Here is a 22,537-nt window from a genome sequence, read left to right on the forward strand (position 1 = left end):
CCTCCCCCCACCCTCCACAGGATAAGAAAATCCTCCATGCTGTCTACACTTTGGTGTAGAGTAACACTCCTTGCTCAGAGCCCCAAACCCTGCTCTTCATATGCAAAGAGAGCTGCTTTGGGGAATTAGGAAAACTTTTCACTCCCAACAAAGCTCCCAACTCCAAGACCACTGTCTCAGCAGGGCTCAGGAAAGCCTCTTGTGCAAAACTGAGCAAAGACCTCCTTGTTCTTGGCCAGTACCCGCCGCCTGCTTCTGAAGCAATGATTCAGTAGGGGAGAGAAAAATCCAGGACACGATTTATGGAGCATGAAACACACAGGCATTGGCTTAACATCTGAAAAATATTATCTTTGTCACATACTTTTTAGTTCTCGTGTTCCTTTCTATTTAACCAGCACTTAACACCTTTGGCTGCTCCTTCCTCCTTGAAAAGCATTTCCTTTCCACATTCTCCTGGACTTCAATTTCAAGCTGTTCTTCCCAAGTCATCTTTGGAGGTCTCTCCTCTGCTTTTCGCTTATATACGAGTCTCCCCAGCACCCTCTTCTCATGCCGTATATACTCCTGGGGTGACCTCACCCATGTCTGTGTTTTCTTTCTTTTGTAAAAAATTTCTTTTTTTCAATTGAAATATGGTTGGCGCACACTATGAGGTTAGCTTCAGGTGTACTACATACTGATGTGACACTTGCATTCATTTTGAAACGATCACCACAGTAAGTCTAGTAACCGTCTGTCCCTATACAAACGTATTACAGTATTATGGGTGATATTCCTTATGTTGTATATTACATCCCCGTGGCCTCCGTGTGTCTGTGATGACCATCTTTCCTACCCTTCTCTCCTGAGTTCCAAATCTGCAGCCAGCTTCTGCCTGATGCACCTACTTAGATGCCTCCCAGGAACCTTAAATACACCACGTCTAAACTCTCCAGAGACGGGGACAAAGGTGACTACCTCTGCCCCATTATGGCATCTTTTCAGTTGAAACCCAAGAACCTAAATTGAACTATATTGAGTGGAAAAATGATTTCCAATGGAGCTTTACGTTTACCTGTAGAGTATATTAAACAATGACCTGGATCTGAAGCAACACCCAGGGAATCTGTCTATGAAATTTCTGCCCCCTCTCTTTCTCCTCTTCCCCTCCCCCTCCCTCTTATTTTTGACCACCCCCTTTCTCCTGGGCATCTATCTTAGTGCTATGAACCACTAGGAGGAACTCTATTTTCTACAGTTAATTCAGGCACTAAGAATTAAGTGAAAGAGTAGCATTGACATATATATCCTACCAAATGTAAAATAGATAGCTGGTGGGAAGCTGCTGCATAACACAGGGAGATCAACAAGATGATGGGAGATGACTTAGAAGGCTGGGACAGGGAGGGTGGGAGGGAGTCGCGGGAGGGAGGGGATATGGGAATATATGTATAAATACAGCTGATTCACCTTGTTGTACAGCAAAAACTGGCACAACAGTGTAAAGCAATTATATTCCAATAAAGGGCTTAAAAAAAAATTCAATTTCTGAACCAAAAGGAGAAAATACTTTGGATCCTAGGAGCACTGCATTTGTCTGGGCAGTGACGCTGTATCAGTTTCTGGAATACACCCTGTAGGGTGTTAAAGAAATCTAGACCCTGCTAAGACTCTTTTTATTTCTCCCCTTCAAAGAAACAGGGTACAAAACTGTCAGAAAAACTTTCTTACTTAAAAAAAAAAAATCAGATACCCTTCATCAATTTCTTTTTTAACAAATGATGAGATTCTTCCTCATCAATAGCACCGTCAAGTCATTGTTTACGCATGAATAAGTAAGTGTGACACAGCATATCTGAGCTCCTGCTATCAACCCATGGTTTACCTAACCCCCCCTTGCCCCTCCCCTGCCCCTTTTGGTTAACTCAACATTTCGGTGACTAGATGTAATAAAGGTGACCAAAATAATGCTTTACAACTTCTTAAAGAAGCAAGCCCTTCCTTCAAACAAATTCTCACTTGAAACCTCAGTCTAAAATACGGCTAACTGCGGAGCAGAGCAGCTGTAGCAGGACACCCCCCTTCCTCAGGTTTCCTTGCAGGGAAATTCTACTAGCGGTGGTTCCCAACGCTGGCATGACATCAGAATCGCCTGGGGAGCTGTAAAGTCCCCTCAAACCCAGGCTGCATTCCAGACCAAACCAATTTAATCTAGACGTGGGGCCCAGACAGCCATGGTTTGCAAAGCTCCCCAGGTGACTCCAATGTGTACCTGTGGTTGAGGAAGCCGGTCCTGCTCCACGCCCCCCGCCCCCCGCCCCCGCCCGCCATCAGGCCCGGGTGCGGGAAGAAGGCAGTGAGCATGCGTGGGCCAGCCCTGGTGGGATCAGGGGTCCACGCCCGCGTGTGCTCTCCGCCTCCCTCCTGCCGGGGGGCAGGGGGAGGCCGCAGTTGCTCACTCCGGGGGAGGCATCAGCAAGCCCACACCTCCAGAAGGCAGAGCTGCTTTTCTCAAACAGCTTTAGCAGTGAGAAAGGAGGTTTCTGTCTGAAACCTGTTTCCATACCACAACTGGTTCCAAACCAGGGCAGCAAATAGAGGAGTGTTGCTTCTGACCTCCCCCCCGCCCCCCAGGTTTCCGCAGAGGCCCCATGTGTCTTACCTCCCTTCCTCCACCCTCCAGACAGTCCCTGGGAAAGCCCTAGGGAGCTTCAGAACAAGACAGGGGAAGCGGTCAGCAGAGAGGTTAAGAGCATCCTGGAACTGGGTTCTCAACTTGGTTTTGCCACCCTTACTAGCTATGTGACATGAATCACATCATCTCTACCTGCCGCAGTTTCTTCATCTGTAACATGGGAGTGATACTAGCATTTACCTCACAAGGATGTGGTGAAGATTGAGCGTGCTAATACAAACAAGAGCCCTGACGGTGGTGTCTGGCACCTGGTAAGAGCTGTGTGAGTGTGAGCTGGCTACGTAAAGGCTAGATGCGGAAACGCAAATCAAAACCTCACTGAGGGAAAAAAAAAAAAACAAACCAGAAAAACCTCATTGAGGACGGGCAGGATCCCTGGTTTCTGCGTTTAATTGGTTGGGATTCATTATGACGTCTGAGACCCTCTCCTCTTCTGGGGGACTTCAGAAGATTTCTAGGAATTCAGCCGGACCACACGGGTGAGCATCTTGAGTTGAAGCTCAGAATAGCTCTCATGTATTGAACTGAAGATAGGCCACTCCAAGGCCAGGCACTCTGGAACAGCTGGACGTGGTGGCTGGCTCTGGAAAGGCACCTGCTCTGGAGTTGCCCATGTACCTGGGACTCAAACTGAGGCAACCCCTTAGCCACTTCACATGGGAAGGGCTCAAGGGCTCAGTCCTGAGCTGTTGCTGCTGCGGAATTCAGAACAGACATCAAAGCCAGACCAGCAACTGAGGGGCCATCAGTGAGGATCAGGTGTGAGAGAACTTGGCCAGGAAGCAGGACAAAGAGTAGGTTTTATTTGTACAGCTGGTAGGAAAGGGTGAGTCCCTGAGTGGGGAAGGAGGGAGCCCCGAGTTTAAGACCATCCTGTAAATGAGACTTTCCCCTCTGACTTGGCCACGAAGATTAACTTGGGCACGCCCACCTGCCCAGAGTTCTGCCAGGAAGATCCTTGACTCCTCCGCAGTAATCCGTGGCCATCTCTTCCCCGTTTCAGACTTGATTCAAAGTTCACCTTGGTTTCAGGATGTTCTCTAGTTCCTTGCTATGTAAAGTGTGATTCATTGCTCAGAAGCATCCGCATCACCTGGGAGCTTGTTAGAGATGCAGAAGCTCAGGCCCCACCCCAGACCTACTGAATCAGAATCTGCATTTTAACAAGATTCCCAGGTGATCCATTGTACACGAAAGTCTGAAGAGAGCCCCTCCAGTTTTCTCCTGGGTGCTCCCAAAGTGCCTGGGGCAGAGCCTTGGGACTTAGCATGGGACTTAGCAGAAGTGCCCCAGTGTTTGCTCACTCACTACAGATTCATGGCAACTGGGGCTGCAGAAGCCTGGAGAAAGATGCTCCAATACAGTTTCCTGTGCTTTTTGGACAATAGAGAGGTTTGAAGGGCACAGAGGGCGGGGCATTGGACAGGTGACGTAAAGTGAACCAGCTCCCATCATAATTTGGAGAGAGGAAATCAGCCCCTTACCAAAGAGAGTCTGCGTTTCTCGGGTCTTACCTCATTCAGCTTTTCAGGACTGAAAGCAGAAGTCAGGACACTTCTGACCTCTTCCCATCTTTTGTCACGTAAGAACAGGACACTGTTGGCTACCGGTTTGGGCTCCAAACCTGACGCCTGGTGGAAAGAGACAAGCAGAGAGTTAGGACCCAAGGGAGCCCAAGCCACCTCGGTGGCAATACAGTCCACAGTAAACGCTCTGGCTAAAGTCACCCGTGACCAACCATTAGGAGACTTCTGTTGCAAGGGTGTAAAGAATATAAAGCCTCATGGACCATGATCTCAAGATCCATGGCTGACGGCCCACTGGGAGCAGATGGGGAAGCTCTGCTGGCCCAGGTCTACCTTGTTACTCTGTGGTCATCACTGTAAATAACTCAGCAGCTTCTGTGTGTTCTGCAGCCCCCCTGCTGAGTGAGGGTTCCCTGAGGACCCAGCAGCAGGCTTCTTGGAGGTGGGCTGGTCTTTCCTGGGATTGAGTTTCATGTCTGAACTATGTGGCAAAGGGTTTTGTGTGGCTGGATTGGTTAGGTTGGGCCAGGAATTGACAGACTCATGTCTGGGTCCTTGGAATATGCGTGGGGAAGGGGAGAAGCGAGGGAAAGGGAAAAAAGAGAGTCCTTCAGAAGCGTGCCCCAACAGAGCTGCTTCCAGGAGAACTCCTTCCTGTCACGATGTTTCTGTGTTGTTTCACTCATTCATTCATCTATTTCATTCAGCAAATGTGTGTTGACTGTCTCTAATACATGCCGAGAAGCTGGCTATACGGTGCTGAACAGACATTGCATTGGCCCTCACCGAGTTGATAGTCTTGTGGGGAAGCAGACAGCTTGTAAACTAACACATAGCTATCATTAGAGTTCATGGGAAAGTGAGTGTTATGAAGGGAGGGAGAGCGCAGCAAGGTGAGAAAATGATAGGGGATGAAATGGCCAGGGAGCCGTCTCTGAGGAGGAGAACATCCAGGTGAGTCTGGAAGCACACAAAGAGGGAGGTCTCCTCATCCCTTCTTCCCAGGCCGTTCTCTTCCTTCCTAACACCAACGACTCTGACCAAGGGGTCAAAACTGGGGGCCCCCACGGCTGTTGAGAGCGCCCTGGGCCCCGGGGGCTGCAGGCTGAGGGGACGCGGGGGAACTGGAGGACCAAGCACTCCTGCGAACCGCACGTGATGTACTGTTTTGCTATTTCTTTTCACTGTTTTAATTATTGTTGAAACAGGAAGCCAGCTACCATAACTCAAAAGCCTTGTAAGAACTCCTGTTTAGAGGAAAATTATAATTTTCTGATAAACTATGAACACTCAAAATAAGCTATAAAACATAACTGCAAAGTATCTGGGGGGACTTAATTCTATATTAGAACCAAGTTGCTGGGATATTTTTCTGCAGCGGAATACCTCTCTATGTTTAGAATAAAATTCTTTAGGAGTGCCACGGTCACTGTACAGAATTGTGGTTTCATGGAATTTTTAGACCATAACCCATTTGTTTAGGTTCCAGAGTCAAAGGAGGAAACGGTACATTGTGTATGTTTGTATACTGGCAAACGCCAGCCCTGTGCCATGTTACATGTAATAAAGCATTTCACTCCGAGCAAAGCTGGATGGTGGTTTATGGGGTTCCGATGAAACAATAAATTGGAGATGAGTCAATGTTGATTGGATTTTTTTTTTTTTTTTTTTGGCTGCGTTGGTCTTTGTTGCTGCGCGAGGACTTATTCTAGCTGTGGCAAGTGGGGTTTACTCTTCTTTGTGGGGCTTGGGCCTCTCCTTCTGGTGGCTTCTCTTGTTGTGGAGCACCGGCTCTAGGCACGTGGGCTTCAGTAGTCGTGGTGCACAAGCTTAGCTGCTCTGCAGCATGTGGGATCTTCCCCAGCCAGGGATCGAACCAGTGTCCCCTGCAGTGGCACGTGGATTCTTAACCTCTGTGGCACCAGGGAAGTCCCATGGCTGATTGGATTCTGTGTTTGTCTTTCAGACCTAAGGATTGTCTCCATGATAGTTTTTATCTTGTACTCGGAGGATGGATACAGCCTTTGTGCAATATGTCAGCATTGTCCCCCTCACCGGTGTGCCATGACAATACTCTCCCTTCAGCCTCCAACTTCCATTAGAATTTTTCATTCTTTGATGGAAGATTTCAGGGGCATTGGTTAGAGTAATGATTTCATTTCCAGATATGATACCGGAAGAGGGAAAGTGGTAAATTGGTCATTTCAGAAGACAGAGTTTGGAATGTGTAGCTGGAAAGAGAAGTTTTGGAAGAGCAGATTGTGGTCTTTAGTGTGTGCTTAAAAAATATCTATTGAATGCCTAATACATGGAAGAGGAAATTTGGCTTGTTTTTTTTGACACTGGGTGGTAGAATTGGGTTCAACTATGGGAGCTATGGGGAAAATTCCAGCTCATCTAAAAGAGAATTTCCCAATAGCCTAAAGTCAGAATAGTTCAAAGATAAAAATAACCCGCCTTGAGCAATGAGCCCCTATCGCTAGAGACTATACCCACTTCTTGGAAATTCTGAGCGAGTGGTTTGAGTGATCTGTGGGCAGCCCATCCCGGGATGAGAAGCTCCCAGCTCGGGCTGCAGGGTTTCCTGTGCAGAGCACAGTGTTTCACATAAAACAATGAGACCTGCCTCAAAATAGACAGGGGGTCAGGCAAATGAGGTCGCACACCTGTGTTTCTGGTTCTCTGCAGTCTGTTCAGGCTTTAAGTAAGAACTTAACGCCTTTCAGAGCTGTGGGCCCATCATGTGAGTTGACCCTTCTCAAGAAATGCAAAGCTGAAAAAAATAATCAAGTTTTGACTGCGGTCACGAGAACTTCCTTAAGTCATGGGCCAAACCATTCTTACAACTTAAATCTTCCTGCACCCGCTTGAAAACCAGAATGTTTTCTTTTACTCCATGTTTTATTTAAGAGAAAGGGGACCAGAAACTCTAGATGAGCGAGGTTTCAAAAGCTGTTGGTGGAGAGGTGCTTGTTGCAGGTGTGGGGAGAGGGGCACATTTGTGGCTAACTTCCTGAGGCCCCTCTGTCCTCTGTGGGTGGCAGCAGGCAGGTTCCTGGGGGCCCGGCACGGGTGGCCTGATCTGCCTGGAGCACTGGATGGCGTTTTCCTTGCTTATGAGCTCTGTGACCAGCCGGGAACTCCTGCTCCCAGGATGGGGCACTGCTGCAGACACAGAGGGTAATAGGGTTTCCAGGGACGTATTTGCCTCAGAACTTTAGCGATCTTTGCCAGTGCCGAGGGCTTCATGGTTTCACAGGAACTCATCCTCCGGTTCTGACATCCGTGTGGCGAGAGGGTGAGAGGAGCCTTGGAGAGGCTGCACCTGGGGAGCCAGGCCCTGGAGGTTTTATGGTCCTGAATAAAACCACTCACCGAACCCAACACGTGGCTTTCGATGTGACTCCTGTGAGTCAATGGTGTGGCTGGACCTGTGTGTCTGGAGGGTCGACCCCCGTGCTGCCTGTGGGGACCTGAGGGCTGGCATCCCCCCACACACACATGTGACCACCACCTCCTTCCACTCCACTCCACAAAGATGCAATGGAACCTGGCAATGGGCACACCTGCTGCCTGACCCACTTGCCACGCTCACTTCAGACCAGCTCTGGGGCGGTAGGTTTAGTGATTAAACATACCCTCTCCATGCCCGCATCCAAATGGATCAACCTATCGTGGGCCAAGGCCTCCCTATCTCTTATCACCCTTCCCACGGCTTCCCCAGCTCTGGGCCTTGATGACAGGCCGAGAGGACAGTGTTCTACCGCTGGTTAGGACATCGCTGCTGAGTCACGTGCACCCAGCTCCAGTTTCCACTGATAAAACAGAGCTGCCCCCATGGCTTCACTGAGCCCCTGATAGCAATGAGCTAATTAAAAATATCTGCATAAAAAAAACCACGTCCAGAGGTGCTGGGGCAACTGAGCTTCTATCCACGCAAAGGAGGCTGATTGAGGTTTAAACATAAACTGTGGTTGCACCACCGGAAGCAACTTGAGGAAGTGCTGGGGGCAGTGATAGAGGCCCAAGGGGTCCATTTGGAAAATGGGCAGGAAAAGGCAGTGCCTTTCCACGGAACTGGGCGCCTTGAAAATGTGAATGAAAAAGCATGGTACAGGAACTGCCACCCTGGGTCCAACACATAGAGGCTGTTCAGCCCAGTGTTCTTGGATTGGAAAAGAAATATATCATTCAACAATTTTTGAATTCAAGTATTTGCTCTATACTGACTTATGTCAGGGAGTTCCCCGTGGTGTCACCCCACCTCCAGCCAATGTGCTCCATCAATCCCTCATGAGATACCTACAACTCACATCAAATTTCAGAACTAAACCCAGCTTCCCTCATCCCAGCCACTCTCCACCAGGCTGTCAGGGGCGCACATAAGTCAAGCCTGGATTTGTGAGTAGAGATGGGTTCTTACAGTTGGAAAATGAAACCGTGTGTTCAGTTCCTTTTCACTTAATGTATCAAACTAATATGCTGAGGTATTTTCTGTATCACAAGGGACCATTTGGTAGAAGCTTGCGTGGAGGAAGTGTTTAATGTTTACTGAATGAATGTATAATAAAGCTGAATCGCTGAACACTTAAGTAAACATGGCTTATTAGAGGGAAGGCAGCATGGTGTCAGGAAGAAGAAATCACGCCTGGCTAATCTCCTTGAGTTCTTTGAACAGATAAATAAGCATATGGATAAGAGGGAACCACAGAACCCAATTTAATTTGCCTTTCAAAACCTGTGAGAAAATCCCACTCTAAAGATGGTTTTTAAAAAATTGAGTCACTGAGGGTTGTTTTATCCTGAATATGGGATTGGCTTAAAGACCATAAACAAAGCTAAAGATAAGTGGCTACATTCCCAGATGGAAAATTATAAACATTGGGGTTTCCTACAGCTCTATTCTTTGATGGGTCTTTTCACATGAGGGTGAATGACCTGCAAGAGGAAGTATTATGGCATCTCCAGGTGCTGCCTCGTTCATCTGGGGAGAATGTCAAGTTGATGCAGAGTCAAATCAGTTTGAACAAGAATATATTGGATACTGAGTAGTCATTATGTGTTTGGGCCCTGGGGTATACAAAAGAAGGACAAGCCTTAAAGTTAATTAAGTTAGGGTGAAAGCCATGCTTCCATTTACGGTAAACAGTAGAAGGTGCAATGGGAGCGACTGTGAAAATGAGTGATGCAGATGAGCAGTGCTGTTAGAGTTCAAAGAAGGGGAAAAGTAAACGAGGATTGAGGTAGGGAAAGCTTCATGGAGAAAGCAGAATTTAAGGAGAGCCTGGAAGAATACTGAAGGCTTGGATGTGTGTAGGAGAGATGGAGGATCTTCTTGTGAACAGCAGCTAATGGGTGGTGAAACTTGTCTCTCCTGCATGTAAAGTAGGACTCAAATGCATGATCTCATTTAGCCTTACAACAGCCCAGTAAGGTAGAGCATATCCCTGTTTTCCAAAGGCAGAATGAGAGGCTTAAAGAAGTAATTTGCTCAAGTTCACATTGCTAGGAAATGTAAGACCCACTGCTGTGCTGCCTCCAATTCTAGGAGAGGTGTCAGCATGAGCAAAGGCACTGGGGCAGAGCTTTCTGGAGCAGGTGGCAGAGAGAATAGAGAGGCCATTCCAGCTGGAGTGACCGCTTATACTGGGGAGCAGTGAGAGGCGAGGTGGGAGCATAGGTAATGGGTCTAAATTATAGGAGCCCTTAAATCTCACCTGGAGAACTTGAACTTTGTCTTGAGGGCACTGTGCTGAGTGAAAGAAGGAAATTGGAACCGTATTCTGGAAGTTGGGGCCTAGAGACCTTAGTCAGGGGGTGAGAAAAGTAGGAGGATAGACAAATGGTTTGGAGGAGAAATGGACTGAAGCTGGGCAACTTGATTTGGTCCCCTCTGCTTGACCGTGTATTTTGAGTGTGCGTCTGCCCCTAGCACATCAGTCAGAGAGCAGCCCTCTTCTGGGTCAGCTCGAGGGGTCTCATGCCTTGGTCACATGTTGGATGTCACGTGAAGCAATATGGAAACACATAGCTGACACATCCCATCTCACTGCTCAGGGGCTCGGCCATGGCCAAGAGCGATGGCAGCCCTAGGAGTGCCTTCCATGCCTGCCAGGACACGCCTTGGCGGTCAGGGCCCTTGACTCACTGGCTTCCTCCATTTCTCTAATCAACCTTCCTTGCTGAGTCTGGGGGAACAGTAATCTATGACTGCCCTTAACCATCAGACTCAGCCTCTAAAATCCCAGGGCTACAAAAAACCTTCAGGGAACTTGAACGGGGGAAGAACAACACAGTTTGGGGGAGAGAATCGAGTGGAGGCAGAGAAGTAGCTAAGCTTCTGCGCTTCCTTCAGCCATTCGGAGGTGATGGAGGAGTTAGCAGGCCGGGTGATCACCTCCCCAGAGCACCTCCTTCTAGCAGCCACATGGTGTCTGGAGTTGCCCATGGTGCTCTGAGGCTGGAAGATGCGTGTGTTTTGGGCGAGTAACCAATTACTCAGTGAAATCTTGATACTCCAGAAATGTCACCTAGGCAACTGTTACAGTAATGGCAGTAAAAAGAGCCCTGGACTTGAGTTGGAAGATGGCCCATGAATCTTACTCGTATGACCAGGGTTGTCACTTAACCTGAGCCTTAGTTTCTTTCTCAGTAAAATACAAATGATAATTGTACTAGTCTCATAAATTCCTGTGAAATATAATGAGGAAAAAAACCCCACTCTGGACAGCTCAAGCAGTACAGAAAGCTGGGGGGCTGATGCTAATTTCTTTAAGACAGTCTCAGCCACCTCACATCTAATAAGCCTTTCCCAGTTCCCATCCTAGATGGTGCAGTGTTTTCCATGCTCACCATACTGTATTGTACTGGTCTCTTTCCCCTCTGCCTCTGTCACTGGACTATAAGCTCCTTGAGGACGAGACTGAGTTTTCTATCTCTTTCTAATCATCACGTAGACAGTGCCTGGTATATATGGCAAGTGGGCAAAAGTTTGTCAAATAACCAACAAACGAGTGAATACACTGCTTACTATTCATCTAAGAATGGGCAGTGAGTTTAATTTGACAAAAGAAAAGGTTGGCATGTAGTGATTCTTTGAATTCTCACAAGCAACTATTTATTAATTCACTTTAGACTTTTTCTAAAAATCAACATGAAAGTTATTGATCATCTCTACTAGAATTATAATCTCATTTTTGGAAAATGTGAATAGCCCTGACCTTTGCCATATTCTGTCACCTCTTCCATTCTTTGGGCTTTCTCATCAAAGATAAAAAGTAGGATATGTGCTTTCCGAAAAAGATGGAGTATGTACATCCTTTAGTGGGTTAGAGACTTGTTACTTGGGGATGAATTTCCCTCGTAACGTTACTTATCTTCTTTTTCCAGCCTTAAGACGTTTATACTCTCTGGGAAAGATGGAAGCACGGAAGGCTTGAAATTTTGCTTTCCCTCTGATATTTATTGACCTTGCTCGGTCTTCCTCGGTCACTTGACCTATGCCCTCTGGATTCTTCTAGCTTTGAACACAGCTTGAAAACCCTCCCGGTTTTAGCATTTTTATTAGCCACAACTTCTCTTGAGCTTTAGCTTTCTTGAAGTGTCTCTTAAATGTAAATACCATTCTTTTGTAGCAGTCCTGTATTCACTGGGGAGCTCAGTTTTGAGTTGAACTGATCTAAACCCTATAAGAGGCCCCATCACATCCCCCTTAGATGTGATGTGCTGTCCTTGCATCTTGGAATGATTCCCCCTCCATCCATATGCAGAAAGAAAAAATTACATACCATTCTGTTGGTAAAGTTACTGAACTTCTCAACCAGCACCTGCTTGATCATGTCTGGCTCAGTGATAACGATAAACATCCGACGACCAAGGTAGTACCTGGGAGGGATAAGAAAATTACTTTAAAATGTGTTATCTTTATCTGCCTTCTTCTCCTTTCCAAAAAGAATTCACAGTGGCTTAGAATGAAGGAGAAAAGATAAATAGGAAGTAAAGGTGTGCAGAAGATGAGAAAATGCATGTGATAAGCTGAGGAACAGCAGAGCTGTGATGACCTCACACTAAATTTCATTCCCAAAACATTTATGGAATCCCACCTTGTACCAGTCCCGGGAGACTCTAGGATGGATAAGATACAGTCTTTACCCCCAAGGAGCTCAAACCTTGATAGGAAAGACAGATCTGTAAATTTAAACACTATAATAAGGAATTCATAAGCTTCAGCAGTAAGACCAAGGAGAAAAATGGCAGAGGTCAGTGTTATCCATGTTTTTCAAAACAGGGGAGATTGCATTCTAGCAAGAGAAAACCAATACCTTGTATACTGTTTCTTGGAAAAAGTCTAAAGTGAATTAATAAACACTTGTGAGGATTCAGGAACGATTAAACCTGCTGCAGAAGGGCTGAACATCTGGTTGCTACACCTACATGTGAAGGAGCTCAGGAGATACTTATGACATTAATGAAGAAATGGAAGAAAGCCCCAGCCAGTCAGCAGTGGTGGTGAACTCCAGCAGGAAGCTGTGCTTAAGGACATATCTTGTTATATTTATTAAAGTGCTGGGGGCACAAAAGCATCCAAGACCCAATCACAGCCTTCAAGGGTCTCACAAGTCTGGTGGCGGTGACAATTAGGTAATCACCATATGCTATAACATCTGGTAAGCATGGGTGACATTGGAGGCACACGCAACTCAATGCTTGGAGAAGAGAGAATGAAGTCTTCCTAGAGGTGGTGCTTCCTAAAATGAGTTCTGAAAGATGAACAGGAGTTACTCCGGGAAGGTGGGTGGCAAAGGGGGATGAGGGTGTCCCAGGCAGACGAATCAGTTGTGCAATTGTCCAGGGACAAGCCTGCTTGGAGGAACTATGTGTGCTTGGCTACCAATTGTATAAAGCAAACCAGAGTGATGATAAGTGGGCCCACTGCATACTGCCATGTTTTTGGTACTGCACATGGAATTATATTTTCAGGATGCAATTTAATCACTGGCATATTCAGCTCAGAGCAGTAAGGAGCAAAGTCACATGACATGAAAGCAGCAAAGTTTACTCTGATTTCTTAGTTACTTAGAACTTTTCATAAGCTACCTCTTTAATGTTTTAACTCTTCCCCTTCTCACTAACTAGAGGAAAAAAATACTTGTCCGGCACATATCAAGCACTCAGAAATATTCATCTGAGTGACTATATTTCCCAAAACTGTTAGAGAAACATTTGGGACACAGGAATTCAACAGATGTGGTAGAATAAAGAATAGTAACTAGTTTTTTTTTTTTTAATTGGTTTTAGCCGAGAAGACCGAAAATAATCCAATAAGACCATAAACCAACGCTTTTATAAATTTTATGGGGCATGTCATGGACTTTTTTTTTTTTTTTTTTTTTTCCTTGTCGTTAAGAATTTTTTTTTTTTTTTTAATTTTTTTTTGGGGGGTACACCAGGTTCAATCAACTGTTTTTATACACATATCCCCATATTCCCTCCCTTCCTTGACGCCCCCTGTCATGGACTTTTTTAGAGAACCTAGTGAAAGCTGTGGATAGTCCCCTAAGAAAAATGGACATTCATAGCGTTTTAACATAGAATTTGAGGGACCCTGAAGCCCACTCTAGAGTAATGCTTCTCAAACTTAAAATGTCACCTGGGTTTGAAGAAACAATGGCTGAAAATTTCTCCAATCTGGCAAAAGGTATAAATTTATGGATTCAAGAAGCTGAGTGAACCCCAAGAAGGAGGAACCCAGAGAAATTCATGCCAAGAAACACCATAGCTAAACTTCTGAAAACTGAAAAATAGAAAAAAATCTTGAAAGGAGCCTGAGAAGAAATAGTGTATTATTTATAGGGAACACCAATTAAAGGACAGCAGATTTCTCCTCCGAAACCATGGAGGCTAGAAGGAAGTGAGACATTTTTCAAATGCTGAAAGAAGAAAACTGTCCATCACAAATTTTATATCTGGTGAAAATATCCTTCAGGAAAGGCAAGCAAATAACATTTTCAGATGAAGGAAAACTAAGAGAATTTGTCACTAACAGATTTACCCTTTAAGAATGGCTAAAGGAAGTTCTCCAAACAGAAGGAAAATGATAACAAAAGAAATCTTGGAAAGTCAGAAAGGAAAGGAAAGAAGAACAATGGAGTGGATAAACAATTATGAGTTTCTTAAAAAATATTTGATGATTGAAGCAAAAATTATAACACCATCTGATATGGTGTTCAGTATATTTAGAGAAAATACTTAAGATAATTATGTTTTGAAACTAAGGAGGGTAAAGGGATCAAAATGGAAGTAAGTTTTCCTCATGTTACTCAGAGTGGTAAAGCATTGATACTATCAGTAGATATTATCACTATCAGTAGATAGTGATAATTAATATATGTATTTATGTAAGCACTAAGAAAATTATGCTATAAAAAGTGATGTACAAAAACACTTTTTGGAATAAGTCATGATAGAATTTTTAAAATGTTCAGGTAATTCATAAGAAGGCAAGAAAAGTGAAATAAAAAAACCATAAAAGAAAACACATTACTATAATTATAAAAATAATGTAATAATTAGATAACAACATATCACAATTTGTGGCTGCAGCTAAAGCAGTGCCAAGAAAGAAATTTATAGCACTAAATGATACCTTAGAAAAGAGGAAAGATCTTAAATAAAAACCTAAGTTCCTACTTCAAGAAACTAGAAAAAGAAGAACAAAAAACTTAAACAGAAGGAAGGAAATAACAAAGAAAAGGGAAGAAATAAATGAAACTGAAAACAGAAAAACAGTAGAAAAATTAATGAAACAAAATCTGGTTCTTTGGAAAAATCAATAAAATTAATAAACATCTGATAAGACTGACAAAGATAAAAAGAGAAAACACAAACCACCAATATCAGGAGTGAAATGGGATATTACTACAGATCCTGCAGCCATTAAAAGGATGAGAGACTAATACAAACAACCCTGCACTAATAAATTTGGAAACTGAGAAGAAATGGACCAATTCCTTGAGAACTACAAACTACTACAATTCAACTAAGATGAAGTAATCAATCTGAATAATCCTACAGCCATAAAAGGTATTGAATCCATAATTTAAAATTTTCTGAAAAGAGATCTCCCAGCTCAGATGGTTTCAGTGGAGAATTTTATACCAAACATTTAAAGGATTTACAATAATCTTACACATTATCTTCCAGAGAATAAAAGAGAAAGGAATAATTTAACATCCCAATTCAATTTATGCAGCCAGTATTACCCTAATACCAAAATCAGAAAAAGACAGTACAAAAAAAAAACTATAGACCAAAATTCCTCATGAACTTAGGTACAAAAATCTTCAACAAAATATCACCAAATCAAATCTTGCAATGTATAAAAAAAAAAGTGTACACTACAACCAAGGGGTATTTACTCTAGGTATACATGGCTGGTTCAATATTTTTTTAAAAACCAATCAATATAACCCACCATATAAACTAAAAAATTATCATATCAGGTGATGTAGAAAAAGCATTTGACAAAATGCAGTACTAATTTATGATAAGAATTCTCAGGAATAGAGAAACTTTCTTTATAAAGAGTATCTAGAAGAAACCTACAAAAAACAGCTACCACCACACTCAATGGTGAGATGCTGAATGCTTTCTCCTAAGACTGGGAACAAAGCAAGGATATCCACTCTCACTACTCTTATTCAGCAATAGAAATGGAAAGTCTAGCCAGTGCAATAAGGCAAGAAAAATAAGTAAAAAGCTTATAGATTGGAAAGGAATCAATGAAATTGTCCCTACTTTCAGATGACATGAATGTCCACTTAGCAAATCCTAAGGAATAAAAACACTCCTGAACTAATAGGTCAGTTCAGCAAGGTTGTAGGATTCAAGATCACTGCACACACAGAAAATCATTAGCATATTATATACCAATGATGACCACTTGGAAACTAAGTTTAAAACACAGTGCCATTTGCAATGCTGATGAAATAAAGAAGACCTAAATAAATGGAGACATATATCATGTCCATGGATTAGAAGATTCCATACTGTAAAGTGTCAATTCTCTCAAAACTGATCTATAGTTTCAATGCAATTCCTATCAAAATTACAGCAAGAATTTTTGTAGGTGTAGGCAAGCTTATTCTAAAATTTATATGGAAAAGTAAAGGACTTAGAATAACTAAATTTGTTTTGAAAGCAAAGAATGAGGTAGGAGGAGTCAGTCTACCAGATTCCAAAACTTGACTACAATAGTCAAGACTGTCACATTGGCAGAGAGATAGACACATAGATGAATGGAACAGGATAGAGAATCCAGAGATAGCTGAGACACAAATAATCTCAACTGATTTTTGACAAAAGCATAAAAGCAATTCAATGGAGGAAGGATAGCCTTTCAACAAGTGGTGCTGGAACCATTGAACATACAATGGCCAAAAAATGAACCTCACACCGTATACAAAAAATCAACTCAAAATGGAACACGAGCTTAAATATACAGCAAAGCTTATAGAAAAAATAGGAGAAAATCTCTGATATCTAGGATTAGGCAAACAGTTTTCAGACTTGACACCAAAAGTACAATCCGTAAAAGACATAAATCAACAAATTGGATGTCATAAAATAATGCTCTTTGAAAGACCTGCTAAGAAGAGAAAAAAGGCAACCAACAGACTGGAAGAAAATGTTTGCAAACCATACATCTGACAAATGAGTCACATCTCAAATATATGAAGAATTTTCAAAAACCAACAGTTAAAAACCAAACAATTCAATTAAAGAATGGGCAAAAGATATGAACAAACATTTCACTGAAGAGGATACATGGATGCCAGGTAAGCACATGAAAAGATGTTCAACATTATTAAGCCATTAAAGAAATGCAAATTAAAACCACAATGATATATCACTATGCATCTCTCAAAATGGCTAAAATTTTTTTTTAAATAGCATCAAATGCTAATGAGCATGTGGAGAAACTGAATCATTCACACATTGCTGACATGAACAAAAAACAGTACAGTCACTTTGGAAAATAGCTTGGCAGTTTCCTACACTAAACATGTATTTGCCATATGACCTAGCAAGAGTGCTCTTGGGCATTTATTCTAGAGGAATGAAAACTTAGGTTCACATAAACCATGCACATGAATATTCATAGCACCTTTATTAGTAACAGGCAAAAACTGAAAACAGTTCAAATGCTTTTCAGCAGGTGATGGTAAAACAAACTGTGGTACATCCACACAATGGAATACTATGGAGCAATAAAAAACCTCAAGCTATTGAAACATGCAATGATTTGGATATATCTCAAGGGAATTATGTATGTGAAGAAAGCCAGTCCAGAAAGGTTTCATATTAGATGATTTCATTTAGATAACATTTTTTAATAACAAAATTATAGAGATTGGGAAGAAATTAGTAGGTTCCAAAGGATAGAAATGCTGTGTGTGTGTGTGTGTGTGTGTGTGTGTGTGTGAGATGGGGTGGGGTGGGAGGTAAAACTAGACAGCCTTGTGGTGATGGAACAGTTTTGTATCTTAGCTGTGCGGTAGTGGTTACACAAACCTACACGTGATAAAAACGGCATAGAAGTCCACACACACACACACACAAGTGCATGTAAATCTGATAAAATCTGAATAGGTATTATCGATTGTACCAGTGTCAATTTCGCGGTTTTAATAATGTACTATAGTTATACAAGAGGTTACCATTGGGGAAAACTGGGTAAAGGGTACACAGGATCTCTTTGTACGTTTTTTTTTTTTTGCAATTTCCTGTAAATCTATAACCATCTCAAAAATTTTAAATGTTTAAAAGTCACCTGGGAGCTTAATGAACTATAGAGTCACAGCTCTGCTCCCCACTGGAGCAGATCCTAGTAGGCCTGGGAGGGGCCCAGGAATCTCCATTTTAACGGGCTCTCCAGATTTTGATGCAAGATGACTACTCCCACATTTCAAGAAATGCTGTCCTAAGACAGCGGTTTTCAGCCTCAGCGACTGGTCAGAAGCACCTGCCAAGCATTCAGAAAATAACGATACCTGGCCCCAGCCAGACCTACCTGACCAGAATCTCTGGGGTGGGACCCAGTCCCCTCTCAATTTAATAAGCTCTCCAGGAGATTCTGAGTGATTGACAGTAACCAGATTGGGGGACCCACAAACCCCATGTTAAAAACCCTGCTTTATATTTAACTAAAATTCACACCCATTCTTATTTCCCTAAATTCTTAGATCTAAAAGGAAAGCATTTATATTGGGATGTACACATACTTTGGTAATATATTTGTACTGATTTAGTTATTTCCAAAATAATTTTACACGTAATCTGGGTTTTCAAAAAAAAAAACCCAAAATAATACTTCTACGTTAAAATGAAAGTTGTCCTTCCAAGTGGGCACCTTGGGAGTCTTTGTGCTTTTTTCTAGTAATATTGTTAATGTTAAAAACAATTTTATCACTATTTCTTTAGAATTGCTTCAGAGCTGGTTTATTAATCTCGTGAGAAAACTGGCCCCATTTTACATGTAAATTGTGTAATCTTGTGAATTTATATTTACACAAAAACTCATCTGTAGTTTGAGGAGCTCCTGGAAAGATCTTGAACAGAGAAACATGTAAATGAAGCTCGTTTTTCCTTTTGGGTGCCTGGATGGTTCCACTGTTTTTGTCTGCCCAGCTCTCCTTGAAGTATAACTTTCTCGCATTCCATGCAGTGCTGGAGGAGCTGTCGATGATAGCATCCTGTCCCTCTGGTCATGGGGATGGACTTATCTACCCAGGCATGACTGACCCTGGTATCTCATCTCCTTGGCAACAGTGACTGGTCCATGGGGTGGACACATGACTGAGTCAGGGCCAGTCAGAATCCTTCACTGGATATATTTACATGGAAACTGCATGAGGAAAGCTCTGTTTTTCTCCTGGAGATGCTAAACTGGGAATAAATGAATCCAGAGCTGTTGGTGGCCATCCTTCCGCCACATGGTGAGAATTGCCTGCAGAAATCTCTAACAGGGACAAGCAAAAATTTAAGACAAACATGGAGAATGTCGAGGATGTACACATTCCAGGTCAAGGTCTGCTTCCTGCAGTCTTCCTTGCATCCTCCAAGCTTAAGTTAGTTTGTGCTTTTAAGATCGTTTGAGTTGAGTTTCTATCATTTGTAATCCAGAAGTCCTAACTAATATGGTACCTCTTTTCCTTTCAACCTGCTGAATACCTCATGCCATTCTGCCTCTCAAAACGTACTTCCCCAAGAGGGTCTGATCTTAGTTTCATACACTGCTGTGAATGTATGGCCGTGTCTTATTGCCTCCTGAGATGGGGTGGTATACTGCAGAGCCACGTGCACTGAGGCCTGGGAGTCAGGATCCAGGATCTTTCAGCTCTGCTACTCACCAGACAACCATCGTCAGTGGACTCTGGAAATGCCCTGTGTTTCAGCTTCCTCGCCTCTGAAATATGGGAGTAAAACTAGGCAATCTCTGCTGTTTGCTCTATCTTTAAATCCTCTGATTCTTATGAATTAAAAAGGAAATTGATTATGGTCTTTGGCGTGAAAGAACATCCTATATCAGTGGAATCAGTCAGTGAAGTATCTGAATGGCTTGAGGACCCTTCTCAGAACCTTTGTGGAAACCACAATCATTAGTGTTTATTGAGTGCTTATGACCTACTAGGCCTTGTTCTACGTTTACTGCCGGTAGGATCTCATTTAAGCCTCATAGAAAATGGGTGGGGTAGTTATCATACCCACTTATCAGAATGGAAAACTGACACTTAGAGATGTTAAGAAGCTGTCCAAGATAGGGACTTGATCCCAGTCTGACGGCTGCCAAAGCCTGGACCCCTGGCGGTGACCTTGCCACTGTCTATACCAGCGACCCTGTTCCCCAGGCCAGCCTCAATGGAAACAGCTCCAGTGCTGAGGAGGTATGCGAACAGCCAGGCTTCCAGCTGTGCAGACTATGTCTTTTAAAGGTGGAAATTCAGAGCAGCTTCTTGTTTAATGGTCCAGAAACACCTCCTCCCCTCCATCCCAGCCCAATTACGAAGGTAACTTCTTGTTTCCCGCTAATTTAAATGTATGGGTCGTCACTTTGGGAGGCAAAAAAATCCTTAGCCAGTTATTCATTTATACTTATTTAGGCACATAAGAATGTTCTTACTCAACTCCGAAGCACCTGGTGGAAGAGAAAATTTAGGCAAATCAGTGAAGTATTTATTGTGCAGACAAAAATAACATTTGTTTGACTTTAATTAGCTGTTTTCTTTTTCTTTTTTTTTTTAAACTGACCAGTCAGTTCAACCAAAATAGTTCACAATTGCCTTCTGGGAATCGAGGTGGGGTAGACTGCTGTTCTTAGCCTGTGGGCTGCCTGGCCCTGTTCCAGAGGCCTGCTCCCGTCAGGGGTGGCTGAGCTATAAAGGCTGTTGATCGGGAGGTACCTATAGGCAACAGCATGAAAGGATGTCCAAGTTACACAGCTGAATGGAAAAGCACATTGTGAAGCAGTATATACACTTGCATATAATACAACAAATAATAGTCTATTTGACTGTTCGTTCAACAAGCATTTATTGAGTACAAACTCTGTGTCAGGCACTAGGTTCAGGTATTTTAACAATATCTCTGGAAAAACTCTGGAGGAAGATATATTAGCTAACGGTGCATATATATGGAGCAGGAAATTGTGGAGGACTTTTACTTTTCACATTGTGTATCTCTTTAATGTTCCAGTAGTTTACAATGAATGTTTTTGTAATACGAAAAAGAAAAAAAAGTTGTGTCATTGGATTGGCCCCACTGTGTCTTTCAAGGGTCGGAGGTGGGGGGTGGCGGTGGTGCGGCTGCCAGGACTTGGGTTCAAGGCCCTGCCCTGTGATTGAACAGCTGTGTCACCTTGAGCAAATCACAACCTTCCTGAGCTAATTTCCTTGATAAAAGAGGCTGCTGTGAGGGTCAGATGAGAACCATGAGAAGGCTTTGTCCACAGCAAAGTTTTAGGCAAACACCGGTCGTGCAGTCACGATAACCTTCTCTTCAGGAGTGAAGGCCCCTGTCCGCAGGGCGGAGGGTGGGGTGGGCGGTGAGTGCAGGGGTGCACCCGACTGTGTCCGCAGAAGTGTGCGCGGGAGGTCAGGTGACAGGCCACTCCATTCCCTCGCTTTAGCAGAAAGAACCTGCATGTGTTTCCAGAGACTTCTTGTTTCCAGGTGGAGACTGTAGAATTGATGAGGGCCTCTGGCAAGTCTGACAACCGCTAAACAGAGAGTATCTGATGATGAATGCTTGCCTCGGTGACAGCACTCGGTCCCAGCAGGCTGAGGATACTGAGAGGGTAACCCCTGGCCTGGACCGTAGACGCGGAAGAGGTGGGCAGCTCCGCGGGGAAGGGGGGGCATGGCCTGCCGGAGATCACAGGGCGAGTGTCCAAGACTCTCAAGCTCCAACGCGTTCAGGGGAAGCTAAGCAGACGTCCAGTGCTGGGAGCGCTGGGCGTTCGGCTTTCACAGGAGTGGCCCTGGGCTGGGCGGCTCGCAGTGCTCCTGGGGAAGCCTGGCCCCGGTGGTCCTGCGGATCTGTCCCTGCTCGGCTCAGGAACATCCTGCCCTCTTTCCTCAGCCACCTGACCTGTCATTAGAGCGAGGCAGGCTTGAGGTAGCCCAGAGGCGGAGCCCACTCAAGCTGCCAGGGACACTTTTCTTGAGGAGCCAGTGACAGTCATAAGTCCCTGGAGTCAGGAGCTGCTTTCTTCCAACTCCCACCTGTCACTCGGATCAGGGTGTGCCTTCCCTGACCAGGGAAGTCTCAGGGCACTCATGCCTAAGGGCTGACCCTGACCTCACAGAACCCTTCAGAGCCTGATGGACTGAGTCAGCCCTTTCCCTCCCTGCGGTGCCCAGGGCTTGGTCAGCTCCTTTCTCCTGCCCTCAGATACTGGTGGCATCTCTGGTCCTTCACTTCCTGGCTGGACTGTCTCAGATTTATGCCTCCATCACTCTGGCTTGTCTTCCTGACCTGCTGCTTGTCTACACGTGGGCCCTGACTCAGTTTATCCACAGAGGGCTTTGTAGAATGCGAGTCTGATTGCATCACTCCTTACTTAACACCCTTCAGTGGTTTGTCTCCATCAAGGCCTTTGGGAGTCTTTAGACATTGTACCAATACAACATCCTTCACAACCCGGCCCCTGCCTTGCTTTCTGGCCTCATCCCTCTCTATTCCCCACCACCCAAAAGCCAGTATTGGTGATCAGCCTGATTTACTGAAACTCTCTATCACCTCTCACATCCATGGGGGCCTTTGCACATGCTGTTCC

General features: G+C 44.0%; 1 protein-coding gene across 2 annotated transcripts in view; it reads right to left on the reverse strand.

Moving 5' to 3' along the window:
* Nucleotides 1-22,537, reverse strand: part of TBXAS1 (thromboxane A synthase 1) — a 160,223-nt gene that overhangs the window by 69,243 nt on the left and 68,443 nt on the right. For both annotated transcript variants that reach the window (XM_057732880.1, XM_057732882.1), the window contains exons 4-5: nt 11,991-12,087; nt 4,192-4,308 (exon numbers count right to left, since the gene is read on the reverse strand). In XM_057732880.1, the coding sequence (XP_057588863.1) occupies nt 4,192-4,308; nt 11,991-12,087 (214 nt within the window). The remainder of the gene's footprint in view (nt 1-4,191; nt 4,309-11,990; nt 12,088-22,537) is intronic.

The sequence above is a fragment of the Hippopotamus amphibius genome, chromosome 4 (genome assembly GCF_030028045.1).
Source record: "Hippopotamus amphibius kiboko isolate mHipAmp2 chromosome 4, mHipAmp2.hap2, whole genome shotgun sequence".
NCBI lineage: Eukaryota > Metazoa > Chordata > Mammalia > Artiodactyla > Hippopotamidae > Hippopotamus > Hippopotamus amphibius.